This window comes from Salvelinus namaycush, chromosome 4 (assembly GCF_016432855.1).
Source record: "Salvelinus namaycush isolate Seneca chromosome 4, SaNama_1.0, whole genome shotgun sequence".
In the NCBI taxonomy this organism is placed as follows: Eukaryota; Metazoa; Chordata; class Actinopteri; order Salmoniformes; family Salmonidae; genus Salvelinus; species Salvelinus namaycush.
In genome coordinates, this window is record NC_052310.1 from 29339815 (window position 1) to 29360001 (window position 20187).

Here is a 20187-nt window from a genome sequence, read left to right on the forward strand (position 1 = left end):
GTGTGTGTGTGTGTGACTCCATGCAAGAGGCTGCATTATTGATGTGAAGAGAAAGGAAGGATTGAAAGCAGGGACGGGACGGGACTGTGTGTGTGTGTGTGTGTGTGTGTGTGTGTGTGTGTGTGTGTGTGTGTGTGTGTGTGTGTGTGTGTGTGTGTGTGTGTGTGTGTGTGTGTGTGTGTGTGTGTGTGTGTGTGTGTGTGACTGTGTGTGTGTGTGTGACTCCATGCAAGAGGCTGCATTATTGATGTGAAGAGGAAGGAAGGATTGAAAGCAGTGCCGGGACGGGACTGTGTGTGTGTGTGTGTTTGAGTGTGTAGAAGAGATGAGGGAGAGGAGTTCGGTGCAGCAGCACAAGCATCCTCCCTACGATGGCGGACTTTGCAACTATTCCCAGAAAATCATCTCCTGCTTCGGACTGGACGGTAACAGAAAGGGGTGGTTGTCCTGTACAGTGTGGAGGAGGGTTGGAAGGAAAAGACCAATGACTGAGTATATATGACATTAATTTCTCTCAATGATCCGGATGTCTAGGATGACATAGGAATGTTGTCTTTTGTGTCTAGTCATGGTGCGTTTGTGAGAGTGTGTGTCTTGGTGTGTATTTGTTTGTGTGAGTATCGATGTGTGCCGGGCTGACTGGGTGTGTAGCTAGCTGCACCCACAGATAGACGGTAGAATAGGGGAGCAGGGACGAGCAAGGCCGTGCCCCACTGCAGCAGAACTAACCAGCCTGTCCTCTAACAGAGCTAGCCTCGGTCATCAGCCTGTGTGTGTGTGTGTGTGCGTGCGTGTGTCCTCTGCCTTATTCTTTATCATGCCATATCCTTTTATCTACATTTTATTGGTCTCTTTACTGTACATTGGATGTGTGAGAAATTGATGTGGGATAGATTTGTGGGTGAGAAATAGACTGATAAATAAAACATTGATGTCAGTATTAAAATGCTCAATAAGCAGTAATAAGCCCTAGTTCTCTGCAGTAATAAGCCCTAGTTCTCTGCAGTAATAAGCCCTAGTTCTCTGCAGTAATAAGCCCTAGTTCTCCTCTAGAGTCTGTTCCTGCTCTGTCTTCATCCTCGCTTGTGTCATGATTTTCAAAAGCTTTCGAGTGGGTAGTGTAAGGTAGATGTTTGCCGTGTTTACTGTATCTGTTTTGTGGACAGTGTTACTATGAGAGAGCATTAGTAAAATATTATATTGGTTTATATAAAAGTGGTGTGTGTGTGTGTATGACCTTAAGTGACTGTGTTCAGTTTGTGCAGGTAGCAGTAGCACGTCAGTAAATGTGTTCAATTGAAAATGGTACACCTTACAGACCAAAAAGTGTATAGTTCATCTTTACATTTTAGTCATTGAGCAAATTATCTTATCCAAAGCGACTTACAGGAGCAATTAGGGTTAAGTGCCTTGCTCACGTGCACATCAACATATTTTCACCTAGTTGGCTCGGGGATTCAAACCAGAAACCTTTCGCTTACTGGCCCAATGCTCTTAACCCCTAGACTACCTGCCGTATTCAATCATTTTAAATCAACATTCCCTATAAGCGTGTCTCTCTGTAGGTTTTGCTCAATTCATACGGGTAGGAAAACAGTTAACTTTCTTTGCCTGTTTCATCTCGCATATTACCTCTCACCGGGAGAGCCTGATGATTTTCTAAATGTGGCTTAGGAAGGAAAATCCAGTCCTTAATCAAGGAGATGGAAGGTATCATCTTTAATTCATGAAGTCTCACGCAAATCCAAAGATGGATGAAATAAGGGGGCTTGTAGAGGGACATCTGCTATATCTGGATGTTTTTCCAGAATCTTGGTGATAATACATTTCTCCCAAACATTAAATGGTTTCAAGACCAATCCAAGACCCTCTACATAGTTTATATCCGCCTAATCCTGAGGCTCTGTTTGTGTGTGTGTGTGTGTGTGTGTGTGTGGGTGTGTGTGTGTGTGTGTGTGTGTGTTTATGGTTTTAATGAAGTAGAGGCAACAAATGTGACCTGCAGAGTAATAGAATAGGAGTAATGTTGCTAATAAGGCTTAATTTGTAATCAAGTTGTTGTAATCAATGTAATTGTGACTTGGATCAATGTGGTCCTGTGTGCCTTAGTTGGTAAAAGCATGACACTAGCAGCACCAAGGTTGTACGTTCAATTCTCTCAGGGATCACATACATAGTGGTGTAAAGTACTTAACTAAAAATATTTTAAAATACTACTTAAATTGTTTTTTGGGGTATCTGTACTTTACTATTTCTATTTTTGATAACTTTTCCTTCACTACATTCCTAAAGAAAATAATGTACTTTTTACTCCATACATTTTCCCTGACAACCAAAGTACTCGTTACATTTTGAATGCTTAGCAGGACTGGAAAATGGTCCAATTCACAGACTGCCGCTGATCTGGCGGACTTACTAAACACACACGCTACGTTTGTAAATGATGTCTGAGTGTCGGGAGTGATCCCCTGGCTATCTGTAAATTATGTCTGAGTGTTGGAGTGTTCCCGTGGCTAAAAAACCAGAAAATGGTGCTGTCTGGTTTACTTTATGTAAGGAATTTGAAATAATTTATACTTTTACTTTTGATACTTAAGTATATTTAAAACCTTACATTTTACTCAAGTAGTATTTTACTGGGTGACTTCACCTTTTACATGAGCCATTATTTATTAAGGTATCTTAACTTTTACTCAAGTATGACAATTGGATACTTTGTCCACCACTGCATACATAATGAAAAATGTATGCACGCAGGGTTTAGATAAAAGCGGCTGCTAAATTGAACATTTAGAGCATAGTGTAACCTGGCTAATTTAGATCTCATATAACCACTCAGTATGTAGGAAGATATGGTCCACTGGTATTGGACTTTGTTTTTACTACAAATAATGCACACTATAAATAAACAATTAACTTGAATCACGCTTTTTTAAATTTTATTTAACCTTTATTCAACTAGGCAAGTCAGTTAAGAGCAAATTCTTATTTACAATGATGGCCTACCCCGGCCAATCCCGGACGATGCTGGGTCAATTGTGCGCCACCCTATGTGACTGAATAAATGAACCTATTAGAATTTCCTTTATTTATTTGTGTGTGCGCGCAGGTTTATGCATCAATTATACAGTTGAAATCGTAAGTTTACATACACATAGGTTGGAGTCATTAAAACTCGTTTTTCAACCACTCCACAAATTTCTTGTTAACAAACTATAGTTTTGGCAAGTCGGTTAGGACATCTACTTTGTGCATGACACAAGTAATTTTTCCAACAATTGTTTAGAGACAGATTATTTCACTTATAATTCACTTTATCACAATTCCAGTGGGTCAGAAGTTTACATACACTAAGTTGACTGTGCCTTTAAACAGCTTGGAAAATTCCAGAAAATGATGTCATGGCTTTAGAAGCTTCTGATAGGCTAATTGACATCATTTGAGTCAATTTGAGGTGTACCTGTGGATGTATCTCAAGGCCTACCTTCAAACTCAGTACCTCATTGCTTGACATCATGGGAAAATCAAAAGAAATCAGACAAGACCTCAGAAAAATAATTGTAGACCTCCACAAGTCTGGTTCATCCTTGGGAGAAATTTCAAAGTGTCTGAAGGTACCACGTTCATCTGTACAGACAATAAACACCATGGGACCACACAGCCGTCATACCGCTCAGGTACGTTCAAAGTACGTTCATCTCCTAGAGATGAACGTACTTTGGTGCGAAAAGTGCAAATCAATCCCAGAACAACATCAAAGGACCTTGTGAAAATGCTGGAGGAAACAGGTACAAAAGTATATATATCCACAGCAAAACAAGTCCTATATCGACATAACCTGAAAGGCCGCCCAGCAAGGAAGAAGTCACTGCTCCAAAACCGCCATACAAAAGCCAGACTATGGTTTGCAACTGCACATGGGTACAAAGATCGTACTTTTTGGAGAAATGTACTCTGGTCTGATGAAACAAAAATAGAACTGTTTGGCCATAATGACCATCATTATGTTTGGAGGAAAAATGGGGAGGCTTGCAAGCCGAAGAACACCATCCCAACCGTGAAGCACGGGGGTGGCAGCATCATGTTCAGGGGATGCTTTGCTGCAGGAGGGACTGGTGCACTTCACAAAATAGATGGGATCATGAGGAAGGACAATTATGTGGATATATTGAAGCAACATCTCAAGACATCTGTCAGGAAGTTAAAGCTTGGTCGCAAATGGGTCTTCCAACTGGACAATGACCCCAAGCCAGTGGTTCTTAACCTGGGTTCGATCGAACCCCAGGGGTTCGGTGAGTCAGTCTCAGGGGTTCGGCGGAGGTCAAGACACACATCCGACTCATATGATTCGTGATGACACGCCCCGCTTGGCCATCATTGGCTGCAGGTGATCACGCTACATCGCTTGGCCTATCTGTGCTGCAGGGATTTGGTGCGCTCAGTAGTCGACTTGTGACTGTCGTGATGGTACGTCTTGTGATTTCTTTCTTAATATTTTAATCCCTTCATACTTACTATGTCGAGCAAAAAAAGAAAGTGGTCGGACGAATATGTACAATATGGATTCACATGTATAACGGAACGTGATGGGAGTCAGCGTCCTAACTGCATGATTTGCAATGCCAAGTTGAGCAATTCTAGTCTAGCACCGGCAAAACTACGAGAACACTTCCTTAAGCTGCATGGAGATGGAAAATAAAAGAACACAACGCTCGCTGAATTCAAGGTGAAGAGAGCCAGATTCGATGAAAAGGCTACTCTGCCTGTTCTCGGCTTTGTACCCATCAACAAACCGATCCTCACAGCATCGTACGAAGTTGCTTACCTGATCGCAAAGCAGGGCAAACCACACACCATTGGTGAAACACTCATAAAACCAGCTGTGTTGAAGATGGCGAATATCATGCTGGGAAAAGAGGCTGAAGTTAAGTTATCCCAAATTCCTCTTTCAAATGACACCATCAGCGACAGAATAGAGGACATGAGCAAAGACATCTTGGCTCAAGTAGTTGCAGATCTGATTTCAAGCCCGGCAAAACTCAGCCTTCAACTCGACGAGACCACAGACGTTTCCAATCTAAGCCAGCTTGCTGTATTCGTGCGCTATGTGAAAGACGACGTGATAAAGGAAGATTTTTTATTTTGTAAGCCTCTTACAACAACAACTAAGGCAGCCGATGTGAAGAAACTTGTGGATGACTTCTTCAAAGACAACAATCTTTCGTGGGATATGGTTCTCGCTCTTGTTATGCAGATTGCTTCAAAAATTCTGAGTTCATTCTCATTTTAGCATACATGGCTGATATCTTCGCAGCTCTCAATCATCTCAATCAAAAGATGCAGGGCGGTGGAGTCAACATCATCGAAGCGGAGGAAAACCTGAAGGCTTTTCAAAAAAAGCTACCGTTATGGAAACGACGAACAGAGAACGATAACTTCGCAAACTTTCCCCTGCTGGATGACTGTGTAAGTAAGATCGAAGATGTATCTGGAATCGGAGACATTTCTGTACCCGCAGAACTGAAGCAAGCAATTGCCACGCACTTAGATGAGCTTGCAAAGTCTCTCGACGGATACTTCCCTACAAGAGAGTCATATCCAGCATGGGTGAGACAGCCGTTCACGTTTAGTGTTGAGACAACAGATGTCAATGATGAATACCTCGATGAAATCATTGAAATTCAGCAGAGCCAGGTTCAACAGCAACTCTTCAGAACAACAACGCTTTCAACGTTTTGGTGTCAACAAATGGTAACGTACCCTGTTATTGCTAAGAAAGCTCTGGAGATTTTCATACCGTTTGTTACAACATATCTTTGCGAGCAATCCTTTTCGAGGATGCTGGACATAAAAATGAAGAAAAGGAACAGACTTTGTTGCGAAAATGACATGGGAGTGGCACTTGCCAAGGTGAAGCCGCGCATTTCTGAACTGGTCTCTGAAAGGCAACAGCAGAAGTCACACTGATTTGCAGTAAATATTCATTATTATGTTTTTGTGTGAAAATCATGTTTTGATGATTTTGTTCTTTGAACACACGGTGTTGATGTTGATGCACGGTTCATTTTGTGCACCAGTAAAATATATACCTATGTTTTGAATTTGAAAAAATCATATTTTATTTTTCCAATTAAGAAGGGTTCGGTGAATGCGCATATGAAACTGGTGGGGTTCAGTACCTCCAACAAGGTTAAGAACCACTGCCCCAAGCATACTTCCAAAGTCGTGGCAAAATGGCTTAAGGACAACAAAGTCAAGGTATTGGAGTGGCCATCACAAAGCCCTAGAAGATTTGTGGGCAGAACTGAAAAAGCATGTGCAAGCAAGGAGGCCTACAAACCTGACTCAGTTACACCAGCTATGTCAGGAGGAATGGGCCAAAATTCACCCAACTTATTGTGGGAAGCTTGTGGAAGGCTACCGGAAACGTTTGACCCAAGTTAAACAATTTAAAGGCAATGCCAATCAAATACTAATTGAGTGTATGTAAACTTCTGACCCACTGGGAATGTGATGAAAGAAATAAAAGCTGAAATAAATCATTCTCTCTACTATTATTCTGACATTTCACATTCTTAAAATTAAGAATACTAACTGACCTAAGACAGGGAATTTTTACTAGGATTAAATGTCAGGAATTGTGAAGAACTGAGTTTAATTGTATTTGGCCAAGGTGTATGTAAACTTCCGACTTCAACTGTATTCTGTGATCCTGTTCTGAGAGCTTACTAAACAGACAATGATTTATTTAATGGTATTTAATAGACAAGACAGGACAGAGGGGTTAGTTCTATTCTAATATTGTAAACCTCACAATTCCACAACCTTAATTGGACAGATTTGATCGTGAACAACAGACTCATCCATGAATGGTTGTGGAGCAAATCGGAAACTGCAGTGTAATGGAAAATCTAATATCATAACAAAAGCATGATGCCGTTACTAATATTCTTAAAGTGACCTGTCCCAGTAAATTATTGTGACCAGTGGCATGGCTCTTTTTTAACATCACTGTCCCAGAGCACCCATCAGGTGCAAGAGCCAATGAGTGTGGCAATGACACACCGTAAAGGAAAACTGTAATTTATACGGTACATTTAATGTATTATCAACAGTAAATAATGTGAAACTTTTTACTGGAGCATACTGTAAATTATGGTGAAACAATTGCTGTATTTTGAATGGTGTTGTAATTCCACTCCACAGAATACAGTACGATACAGTACCATCTTTTTTTGGAGCACGAGTGCATGGTACTGTTGTTTCTGTCTCATTAACATATTTTTAAGTGTGACTTGTAAGAGGCTATGTTTGTCACACCCTTTTGTGAGAGTCCTGTATCAATTTACCTCCTATGTGATAATAGTGCCCTATCAATTTAAAATGTATAGGGGACAGATTGGAGTGGCAGCAAACCTTAAACCTTTAATGGTTGCGAATTTTGCCATGTCCTTTTGGTTTGTTTGGCCCTGTAGTTGCTGCCAATTTCAAAGCCTTTGTTAAGGCCTCTAGTGCCTCTAGTGCAAGTGATTGATATGCTGTCATCTGTCAATCAATGAAATGTATTTATAAAGCCCTTTTTACATCAGCAGATGTCACAAAGTGCTATACAGAAACCCAGCCTGAAACCCCAAAAAGCAAGCAATGCAGATGTAGAAGCACGGAGAACAGGAAAAACTCCCTAGAAAGGCAGGAACCTAGGAAGAAACCTAGAGAGGAACCAGGTTCTGAGGGGTGGCCAGTCCTCTTCTGTCTGTGCCGGGTGTAGATTATAAGAGTAAATGGCCATTTAAGGCCAGATTGTTCTTCAAGATGTTCAAATGTTCATAGGGGGTCGAATAATAATCAGTGGTTGTAGAGGGTGCAATAGGTCAGTACCTCAGGAGTATATTGGCTTTTCATAGCCGAGCATTCAGTTAGAGACAGCAGGTGCGGTAGAGAGAGAGAGTCTTAAACAGCAGGTCCGGGACAAGGTCAGGGTTCCCTTGCCACAGGCAGAACACTTGGAACTGGAGCAGCAGCATGACCAGGTGGACTGGGGACAGCCAGGAGTCATCAGGCCAGGTAGTCTTGAGGCATCATCCTAAGGCTCTGGTCCTCCGAGAGGGGAGGGAGAGAGCGAGAATTAGGGGGATTATACTTAAATTCACACAGGACACCAGATAAGGCAGGAAAATTACACCAGATATAACAGACTGACCCTAGCCCCGTGCCACAGACTATTGCAGTATAGATGCTGGAGACTGAGACGGGTTTGTCGGGGGACACAGTGGACCCATCCAACGATACACACAGACAGGGCCAACCAGGCAGGATATAACTCCACCTACTTTGCAAAAGGACAGTTCCCACACCACTAGAGGAATATCAACAGACCACCAACTTACTACCCTGAGACAAGGCTGAGTATAGCCCATGAAGATCTTCTCCACCGCACAAGCGTAGGGGGTGCAAAACCAGACAGGAAGATCATGTCTGTGACTCAATCTACTCAAGTGGGGTCTACTACCCCTCCTAGGTAGGGCATGGAAGAGCACTAGTAAGCCAGTGACTCAGCCCCAGTTGTAGGGTCAGAGGAAGAGAATCCCAGTGGAGAGAGGGGATCCGGCCAGGCATAGACAACAAGGGCATTTTGTCAAGGGCATTTTGTCAATACAGTGCCTTGCCGTTCACCTTCACACCCCAAGACTACACGCAATCATAGGATCTACTGAAGAGATGAGTTTTCAATAAAGACTTAAAGGTTGAGACTGAGTCTGCGTCAATCACATGGATAGGCAGACCATTCCATAAAAATGGAGCTCTATAGGAGAAAGCCCTGCCTCCAGCTGTTTGCTTAGAAATTCTAGCGACAATAAGGAGGCCTGCATCTTGTGACCGTAGCGTACATGTAGGCATGTACAGCTGGACCAAATCGGAGAGATAGGAGCAAGCCCATGTAATGCTTTGTAGGTTAGTAGTAAAACCTTGAAATCAGCCCTAGCCATAACAGGAAGCCAATGTAGAGAGGCTAGCACTTGAGTAATATGATCCAATTTTTTGGTTCTAGTTAGGATTCTAGCTGCCGTGTTTAGCACTAACTTATTTAGTGCTTTATCCTGGTAGCTGGAGAGTAGAGCATTGCAGCAGCCTAATCTAGAAGTGACAAAAGCATGGATTAGCTTTTCTGCATTATTTTTGGACAAAAAGTTTCTGATTTTTGCATGTTAAGAAGATGGAAAAAAGCTTGAAATATTCTTGATATTTTCATCAAAAGAGAGATCATGGTCCAGAGTAACGCAGAGGTCCTTCAGTTTTATTTGAGACGACTGTACAACCATCAAAATTAATTGTCAGATCCAACAGCAGATCTCTTTGTTTCTTGGGACCTAGAACTAGCATCTGTGTTTTGTCAGAGTATAAAAGTAAAACGTTTGCCACCATCCACTTCCTAATGTCTGAAACACAGGCTTCCAGGGTAGGCAATTTTGGGGCTTCACCATGTTTCATCGAAATGTAAAGCTGTGTGTCATCCACATAGCAGTGAAAGTTGACATTGTGTTTCCAAATGACATCACCAAGAGGTAGAATATATAGTAAAAACAATAGTGGTCTTAAAATGGAACAAGGGCCTCCCGAGTCACGCAGTGGTCTCAGGCACTGCATCACAGTGCTCGCTGTGCCACTAGAGATTCTGGGTTCTAGTCCAGGCTCTGTCACAGCCGGCCGCGACCGGGAGAGCCACGGGACGGCACACAATTGGCCCAGCATCGTCCGGGTTAGGGGAGGGTTTAGCCGGCAGGGATGTCCCATCGTGTCCCATCGTGCACTAGCGACTCGTGTGGCGGACCGGTCGCAGTGTACGCTGACACATTCGCCAGGTCTATGGTGTTTCCTCCGACACATTGGTGCGGCTGGCTTCCACAAGTGGGCATTGTGTCAAGAAGCAGTGCCGCTTGGTTGGGTTGTGTTTCGGAGGACGCACGGCTCTCGACCTTCGCCTCTCCCGAGTTCGTACGGGAGTTGCAGCGATGAGACAAGACTGTAACTACCAATCTGATACCACAAAATTGAGGAGAAAAAGGGCGGGGGGACGGAACCTTGAGGAACACCGGAACTTACAATTGATTTGTCAGAGGACAAACCATCCACAGAGATGAACTGATATCTTTGTGCAAACCAATTAGGGTTTCTAATCTCTCCAAAATAATTTGGTGTGCAGCACTAAGGTCTAGGAACACGAGGACAGATACAGAGCCTTGGTCTGACACCATTTTTTTTTTTTTTTTTTATATATATATATATTTTTTTTTACATTTTCCGGATCAAGGTTTGACTTTTTCAAGAGCCTTTATTGCTGCCACTTTTAGTGAATTTGGTACACATCCGGTGGATAGGGAGCCATTTATTATGTTCAACATGGGAGGGCCAAGCACAGAAAGTAGCTCTTTCAGTATAGTTGGAATAGAGTCCAGTAAGCAGCTTGACGGTTTAGAGGCCATGACTATTTTCATGAATGTGTCAAGAGATACAGGATTAACTTCTTATGGGCAGGTGGGACGGTAGCATCCAACATCCGGTGAAATTGCAGAGCGCGAAATTCAAACAACAGTATTATAAATATTTAACGTTCATAAAATCGCAAGTGTAATACATCAAAATAAAGCTTAACTTCTTGTTCATCCAGCCGCTGTGTCAGATTTCAAAAAGGCTTTACGGTGAGAGCAAACCATGCGATTATCTGAAGACAGCGCCCCGCATACAAACACATGAAAAACATATTTCAACCAGGCAGGTGTGACACGAAAGTCAGAAATAGCGATATAAAAAATGCCTTACCTTTGATGATCTTCTTCTGTTGGCACTCCAAAAGGTCCCAGTTACATCACAAATGGAACTTTTGTTCGATAATGTCCTTCTTTATATCCATAATAACTCAGTTTAGCTGGCACGCTTCAGTCAATAATCCACCCAGTTTCCCTCCATCAAAATGCATACAAAATGAATCTCAAACGCTACTAATAAACTTTTCCAAAAAAGTCAAACAACGTTTATAATCAAACCTTAGGTACCCTAATACGTAAATAAACGATCAAATTTAAGACGGAGAATCGTTATTGTCTTTACCGGAGAAAAATACCAAAGATTCTCTCTTCCACGCGCTTGGAAACACTACAGCCAAAATGGGAGCCACCTAGAAAAACTACAATTTCTGGCTCATTTTTCCAAAAACCAGCCTGAAACTCTTTCTTAAAGACTGGTGACATCTAGTGGAAGCCCTGGGAACTGCAATCTGGGAAGCCTTATAATAAAAGTGGTAGCCATTGAAAATTTTGGTAGGCTGAATTTTTTTTGGGGGGAGGATGGTTTGTCCTCGGGGTTTCGCCTGCCATATCAGTTATGTTATGCTCACAGGCATAATGTTAACAGTTTTAGAAACTTTAGAGTGTTTTCCATCCAAATCTAGCAATTATATGCATACCCTAGCTTCTGGGCCTGAGTAACAGGCAGTTTACTTTGGGCACGCTTTTCATCTGGACGTCAAAATACTGCCCCCTACCTAAGAGAGTTTAAAAAACTTGAGTGTCTCCATTGATCCTAGGTCCTGGCAGTTCTGTGCAGACTCAGAACAACTGAGCTTAGGAGAAATATGCAGATTCAAAGTGGAGTCCGTAATTTGCTTTCTAATGATCATGATCTTTTCATCGAAGAAGTTCATGAATTTATCACTGCTGAAGTGAAACCTGTACCCTCTGTTGAATGTTGTTTTTTAGTTATCTTTGCGACAGTATCAAAAATAAAATTTGGAATGTTCTTATTCTCTTCAATTAGGTTGGAAAAATAAGATGATTGAGCAGCAGTGAGGGCTATTCGATATTGCACGGTACTATCTTTCCCAACTAGTTTGTTGGAGCGCCATTTCCATTCAAATTTTCAGGATGCTTGCTTCAGGGCTCGGGTGTTTTCTGTATACCAGGGAGCAAATTTCTTGTGACAAATGTTTTTTTTAAGGGTGCGACTAAATCTAGGGTATTACGCAAGGTTAAATTAAGATCCTCAGTTAGGTGGTTAACCGATTTTTGTACTCCGATGTCCTTGGGTAAGTGGAGGGAGTCTGGAAGGGCATCTGGGAATCTTTGGGTTGTCCAAGAATTTATAACACGGCATTTGATGATCCTTGGTTGGGGTTGTTAGGAATTTTATGAATAATGACTAAAACAATGTCTACATTTAGATAAAACTATAACTAATTGAACTCTGCACGGTATTATTATTATATCTGATTAATAATGTTAATTCATAAGGAAGGGATTAGGTAGTATGAACAAGGAGGATAAAACATAATAAACACCATTCCAACTTAGTTAGAGATTTGTGCTGTGGGTTATAAAGTAAGCAAAAAGGGTCGTTAAACTATAGTTGAACTGACCCAACTTAGCCCTGAGATGTTTAGATAAGGCAGTGAGTAACTTTTTAGGTCTTCCATTATCTTGAGTTGTCTGCTAAAGTGGTAATAAATGATAGTGTGCCTTCAGGAGAATAAATGATATTGTGTGTCATGTTGGGGAGTTGGAATGAACTTTTGAACCTGTTTTATCTTGGTCAAGAGGAGGAGATTTATTCTGTAACCAATGACGTCATATCTTGTATATAAACTGTTGTTCATGGTTAAATGGGAGCGTGCTCCGGGAATAAATACTATTATCTAATTTTATTAAGACTGTACCCTGTCTATTTTATGTTATCTTACAAATACTTAGAAATAGACGGATTGATTTTAATGAATGAGTACATAGAGGAATTATTTAATTCCCTTAACAGGGGTCTGAGCATATTATTTGTTGCGATTATGTGGAAAAACATTTAAATCCACAATATTTATTCCACGGGACAAAATTAGATCCAGGGTATGACTGTGGCAATGAGTAGGTCCGGAGACATGTTGGACAAAACCCACTGAGTCGATGATGGCTCCGAAAGCCTTTTGGAGTAGGTCTGTGGACTTTTCCATGTGAATATTAAAGTCACCAAAATGCACATGGGATATGGTCACTAGTGTAACCAGGAGGAGAGGCCTCATTTAACATAGTAAATTCATCAGGCTTGAGCCATGTTTCAGTCAGGCCAATCGCATCAAGATTATGATCAGTGATTAGTTAATTGACTATGACTGCCTTGGAAGTGAGGGATCTAACATTAAGTAGCCCTATTTTGAGATGGGAGATATCACAATCTCTTTAAATAATGACAGGAATGGAGGAGGTAATTCCAGTGAGATTGCTAAGGCGAACACCACCATGTTTTGTTTTGCTCAACCTAGATCCAGGCACAGACACAGTCTCAATGGTGATAGTGTAACAGTATAACTTTACGTCCGTCCCCTCGCCCCGACACGGGCGTGAACCAGGGACCCTCTGCACACATCAACAGTAGTCACCCACGAAGCATCGTTACCCATCGCTCCACAAAAGCCGCGGCCCTTGCAGAGCAAGGGGAACTACTACTTCAAGGTCTCAAAGCGAGTGATGTAACCGATTGAAAGGCTATTAGCGCGCACCACCGCTAACTAGCTAGCCATTTCACATCCGTTATCAGCTAAGCTGAGTACACTGACTGTGCTATGTGTTCAGCCAACCTTTTTGCACCAATCCAATGTTATTACAGTAAAATACTGTGAAACACAAACCCCATCTCCCGTTAATACGTGTCATTAATTTGTTCATTCATTATGATTACAGTAGCATTTACTTTTTAAACATTAAAATACAGTCCATTTTACGGTATTGTACTGTGTGTTATATAGGGCCCTTTGTTTTGGTTAATCATGCTACATGACCTGGAATTTAACGTTTATTTTAAGCCTTTTCCAGAAATGAGAATTAGACCAAAAATGAAAGCAATTGTCTGAGCAGGGTGCTGGACCATCTGACATAAAAATAAAAGGGGACAGTTTGATGAAAACACTTTATTTAAAGGTAAAAATTCAGGTCATTTGACATGATTAACCAAAACACAGGACCATATTCATTACACAGCACTGTACTTGCTTTGATAGTGTATTTAGATTAGTAGGTGTACTGCAATATGAAATACAGTAACTTACCACTAGCTGCCTGTAAGTTACTGTCAAATTCCCAGCAACCCTCTTACAGTGTACCCAGGCCACCTAACCCCACCCGAAGATAATCATGTAGTCTACGTCAGCCATAAGCTGCTTAAGGAAGAGGAGGAAGAAGCTTGCTGATCTGAAGACGCAGTGCAAGCCTCTTCCCCCCTACTCTGCTCTGCTGTATACCTGTAGGCTATGCTCTGTGGTCTATGCTCTCTGCCTGCTGTTTGCTGTCTTGACCTCGACCCTGAAGCCTGAAATTAACACCTGTGGTACAGGTTCCATTTTTGAAGAGTTACCTCTGCTCTGGAGGTCTGGGATGTACACTTGAAGGAGATCTACATGATGAGATTATTTTGGAAATGTATATCACTCTCTCTCTGGATCTTTACATGACACAGGGTGGTAGATGTCTGACATGTTCATAGCGCCGAGATATTTTTTAGGCCTGCCCCTACGTTTTTGTCAAAGTCTTCTACAGTGGAGGTTTGAAGTGTCCTTGTAGAGCTTAGAGCCATCCTAGGATTCTGGCTGAATTGTACTTAGTGTTGCACCCTACTTTGTGGGAAGGCTGAGGGGGAGCCGGGCAACATGCCTACCCTCAACAGCCTGGGCAAGCTGTGTAGCTCCAACTGCAGCCACACCGTGGACCGCCCCACCAGCATCAAACGTTGAAACTTATTCAAGCGCCTGTCCATCATCGAGGACGGGCACGTGGCTGAGGTGCTCTACCTCATCCCTAAAGTGTACATTTAGCAGCTGCCGTACCTCAACCTTAACTATTACCTGAATGAGAGACTTGTCGATCTGGCACCAGTAGGGCTATGGTATGGGGTAGGAGGTGCCGGCAGGGAGAATCTATCTTGTCTGTCTATCCTCAAGTCAACTAGGTGAAAAATCTGTCGATGTGCCCTTGAGCAAGGCACTTAACCCTAATTGCAACTGTTAGTCATTCTGGATAAGAGCGTCTGCTAAATGATTCAAATGTAAATATCTGTCTACTGGCCTGTGTGTGTACATGCAAATCCACGTTTGTGGTGTGTCACGCAATTATATCTTATTGACTCCAACAAAGTGTTATTGCAGAGAAGTCAAAAAGGAATTGCTGTCCTCTCGAAACGTATGTAATATCAAAATTATGCAGGCAAAGGGGCCACAGTTTGCAAAGCAAGGAACCGAGATGGTGGTTTACATCAGGATTACAGTGAGCATGAGGACTAGCCAGGCATTATTCATCCACTGACTCCATGCCAGGCCGTGAGATATGGCCTCCATCCCAAATGGCACCCTATTCCCTATATAATGCACTACTTTAGTGCATTACTTATGACCAGGGCCAATTGGTACTGTATATAGTGCACTAAATAGGGAAAATGATGCCATTTAGGATGCACTTCAGATTGAAAGTGTGCATGATAACTAACTCCCTCTTATCACATAAACTATAATGCCCAGAATGCTTTTTCTAATGGCTGACAATCTCTGTTTTGTAATACATGATCATTTTAGAACCCCCCCCCCCCCCCCCCCCCCAGAGACTGTGAGTCACGTGGCTGTGGCTTGCTATATAAAGCAGAGGCAGCCCCGAAAATCTCCCAATATGACGCAGCAGTAAGACATATTTGTTTTTGTCCTATGTAAATATTCAGTCTTTTTCGTTTTCTTTGAAATATAATGAAATGTATACAATCTCTTTTTTCCATTTTCGAAATAAATAAATATACCTTCCTGCAACCCGCTTCACCCAATGTGGTATGGATCTGCTATTTTTTAGACCTTATAACTGGAACCTCCATCGTAAGCTAGCCATCAGAAGCTAGCCAGCTAATTGGCTACTAGCTATTTAGTCATTGTTAGCCACTGCTAGCGGTCTTTACCTTTAGCTCGGACACCAGCCGCTTTAGTCCAGATAGCCCAGATAATACCTGCCAGTCTGCACAGCACGATATCAGCCCTGAGCATATCATACTGCTTTTTCCCCCACTACATCACCAGATTCCTGCCGCAAGCTCTGGACCATTACACTGGATATTCGCAGCTAGCTAGCTGCTACCGAGTGGCTATTGTGGCTAACGCCCTTGTCCAGAAGCATGCACCAGTTAGCCTCGAGCTAGCTTCGAGCTAGGCCCATCTCCCGGCTAGCAAACAAAGTACACCAACTACAATACCGCTCTTGCCAATTGGCCTGGACCATTTGTCGACACGGAGCCCCGCCGATCCATCACGACTGGTCTGTTGATCTGCTGACGTAATTTGGCCGATGTGCTCTCAACCGGCCTCTGCGACGTGGATATGGTGAAGATCCATCTGCTAGCCCCGGCCCGCTAGCTTCCTAAACGCCGTGTCTCCCGCTCACCTAGCGTAGTAATCGACTACCGAACAGCTCCCTGTTTCATCTATTGCTGCTCATTGGACTCTATGATCACTCGGCTACACAGCTGATGCCTGCTGGACTGTTCATTAACACGGTACTTAATTGTTTTTATCTGTCGGCCCCAGCCTCGAACTCAGGCCCTGTGTGTGGCTAACTGATCCTCTCTGCCCATTTATCGCCATTTACACGTTGTTGTTGTTGTCTTAGCTGTTTACCTGTTGCTGTCTCACCCGCTGTTGTCTTAGCTCTCCCAATCAACACCCGTGATTGCTTTATGCCTCTCTCTAATGTCAATATACCTTGTATACTGTTGTTTAGGGCAGCTCTCATTGTTTTGTTTTACTGCGGAGTCACTAGTCCTGCTCAACATGCCTCAGATTGGCCCCTTGTCCCACCCCACACACATGCGGAGACCTTACCTAGCTTAACTGGCGCCTGCAGAGATGCAACCTCTCTCATTGTCACTCAATGTCTAGGTTTACCCCCACTGTCTTCACACCCTACCATACCCTTGTCTGTACACTATGCCCTGAATCTATCCTACCACGCCCAGAAATGTGCTCCTTTTTTTCTCTGTCCCCAACGCACTAGACGACCAGTCTTGATAGCCTTTAGCCGTACCCTCATCCTACTCCTCCTCTGTTCCTCTGGTGATGTAGAAGTTAACCCAGGGACTGAGGGGCCCCAGGCGCTGTGTCCCCAGGCACTTGCTTTATTCACTGCTTTAGCACACTCTGCCAGCCCTGATGTCCTAGCCGTGTCTGAATCCTGGCGTAGGAAGGCCACCAAAAATTCAGAAATTTCCATCCCTAATTCCAACATTTCCCATCAAGACAGAACTGCTAAAAGGGCGGAATTGCAATCTACTGTCGAGATATCCTGCAGAGTTCTGTCCTACTATCCTGGTCTATGCCCAAACAGTTCAAGCTTCTACTTTTAAAGATCCATCTCTCCTGAAATAAGTCCCTCACTGTTGAAATCCCTCACTCCTGAAATAAGTCCCTCACCCCCCTCAGCTCCCAGCTGTGCCCTGGACACCATATGTGAATTGATTGCCCCCATCTATCGTCAGAGTTCGTACTGCTAGGTAACCTAAATTGGGATATGCTTAACACCCCGGCCGTACTACAATCTAAGCTAGATGCCCTCAATCTCACACAAATGATCAAAGAACCTACCAGGTACAACCACAAATCCTTAAACATGGTCACCCTCATAGATATCATATTATTTACAACTTGCCCTGTAAATAAACCTCTGCTGTTTTCAACCAGGTTCTCAGCGATCACTGCCTCATTGCCTGCGTCCGTTATGAGTCCGCGGTCAAACGACCACCCCTCATTACTGTCAAATGCTCCCTAAAACACTTCTGTGAGAAGGCCTTTCTAATCGTTCTGGCCCGGGTATCCTGGAAGGATATTGACCTCATCATGTCAGTAGAGAATGCCTGGTTATTCTTTAAAAGTGCTTTCTTCACCATCTTAAATGCCCCTTTCAAAATATGTAGAACTAAGAACAGATATAGCCCTTGGTTCACTCCAGACTTGACTGCCCTTGACCAGCACAAAAACACCCTGTGGCGTTCTGCACTAGCATTGAATAGACCCCGCGATATGCAACTTTTCAGGGAAGCCAGGAACCAATACACATAGTCAGTTAGAAAAGCAAAGGCTAGCTTTTTCAAACAGAAATTTGCATCCTGCAGCACTAATTCCAAGTTTTGGGACACTGTAAAGTCCATAGAGAATTAGAGTACCTCCTCCCAGCTGCCCACTGCACTGAGACTAGGAAACACTGTCACCACTGGCCCAAGCCCCCCCCCCCCCCCCCCCCCCCCCGCTTCTCCTTCACCCATATCCAGACAGCTGATGTTCTGAAAGAGCTGCAAAATCTGGATCAGTACAAATCAAATGGGCTAGACAATCTAGACCCTCTCTTCCTAAAATTATCCGCCGCCATTGTTGAAACCCCTATTACTAGTCTGTTCATTCTCTTTTGTATCGTCTGAGATTCCTAACGATTGGAAAGCTGCCGCGGTCATCCCCCTCTTCAAAGGGGGAGACACTCTAGACCCAAACTGTTACAGACCTATATCCATCCTGCCCTGCCTTTCTAAAGTCTTCGAAAGCCAAGTGAACAAACAGATCACCGACCATTTCGAATCCAACCGTACCTTCTCCGCTATGCAATCTGGTTTCCGAGCTGGTCATGGGTGCACCTCAGCCACGCTCAAGGTTCTAAACAATATCATAACCGCCATCGATAAAAGACAGTACTGTATAGCCGTCTTCATCAACCTGGCCAAGGCTTTCGACTCTGTCAATCACCGTATTCTTATTGGCCAACTCAACAGCCTTGGTTTCTCTAATGACTGCCTCGCCTGGTTCACTAACTACTTCTCAGATAGAGTTCAGTGTGTGAAATTGGAGGGCCTGTTGTCCAGACCTCTGGAAGTCTCTATGGGGATGCCACAGGGTTCAATTCTCAGGCCGACACTTTTCTCTGTATATATCAATGATGTCACTCTTGCTGCGGGTGATTCTTTGATCCACCTCTACGCAGACGACACCATGCTGTATACATCTGGCCCTTCTTTGGATACTGTGTTAACAAACCTCCAAACGAGCTTCAACGCCATACAACACTCCTTCCATGGCCTCCAACTGCTCTTAAATGCTAGTAAAACGAAATGCATGCTCTTCAACAGATAGCTGCTCGCACCCGCCCGCCCGACTAGCATCACTACTCTGGCTAGACTGTAAACTCTCCTTTCAGACTCACATTAAGCATCTCCAATCCAAAGTTCAATCTAGATTCGGCTTCCTATTTCACAACAAATCCTCCTTCGCTCATGATGCCAAACGTACCCTTGTAAAACTGACTATCCTACTGATCCTTGACTTCAGCTATGTCATTTACATATTAGCCTCCAACACTCTACTCAGCGAAGTGGATGCAGTCTATCACAGTGCCATCTGTTTTGTCACCAAAGCCCCATATACTACCCACCACTGCGACCTGTATGCTCTCGTTGGCTGGTCCTCGCTACATATTTGTCACCAAACCCACTGGCTCCAGGTCATCTATAAGTTGTTGCTAGATATAGCTCTGCCTTATCTCAGTAGCACGTGCTCCAGCAGATAAATTTAATTGGTCATCCCCAAAGCCAACACCTCCTTTGGCCACCTTTCCTTCCAGTTCTCTGCTGCCAATGACTGGAACAAATTGAAATAAATCACTGAAGTTGGAGACTTTTATCTCCCTCACTAACTTTAAGTGTCAGCTGTCAGAGCAGCTTACCGATCACTGCAGCTGTACACAGCCGATCTGTAAATAGCCCATCCATCTACCTACCTACCTCATCCCCATATTTGTTTTTGTTTTTCTGCTCTTTTGCACACCAGTATTTCTACTTGCACATCCTCATCTGCACATATATCACTCCAGTGTAAATTGCTAAATTGTAATTACTTTGCCACTATTGGCCTATTTATTGTCTTACCTCCTTACTTCATTTGCACACACTGTATATAGATTTTTCTATTGTGTTATTGACTGTACGTTTGTTTATCCCATGTTTAACTCTGTGTTGTTGTTTTTGTCGCACTGCTTTGCTTTATCTTGGCCAGGTCGCAGTTGTAAATGAGAACTTGTTCTCAACTGGCCTACCTGGTTAAATAAAGGTGAAATAAATAAAAACATAAAAAATATATATGAACACACT

The 20187-nt window shown here is 43.0% G+C and overlaps 1 protein-coding gene across 1 annotated transcript in view; it reads left to right on the plus strand.

Moving 5' to 3' along the window:
• Positions 1-325: 325 nt before the first annotated feature.
• The window catches only part of LOC120045821 (actin-binding LIM protein 1-like), a 134005-nt gene continuing 114143 nt past the window's right edge, over positions 326-20187 (plus strand). Inside the window, exon 1 of the mRNA XM_038990754.1 lies at positions 326-425. Within this exon, the coding sequence (XP_038846682.1) occupies positions 326-425 (100 nt within the window). The remainder of the gene's footprint in view (positions 426-20187) is intronic.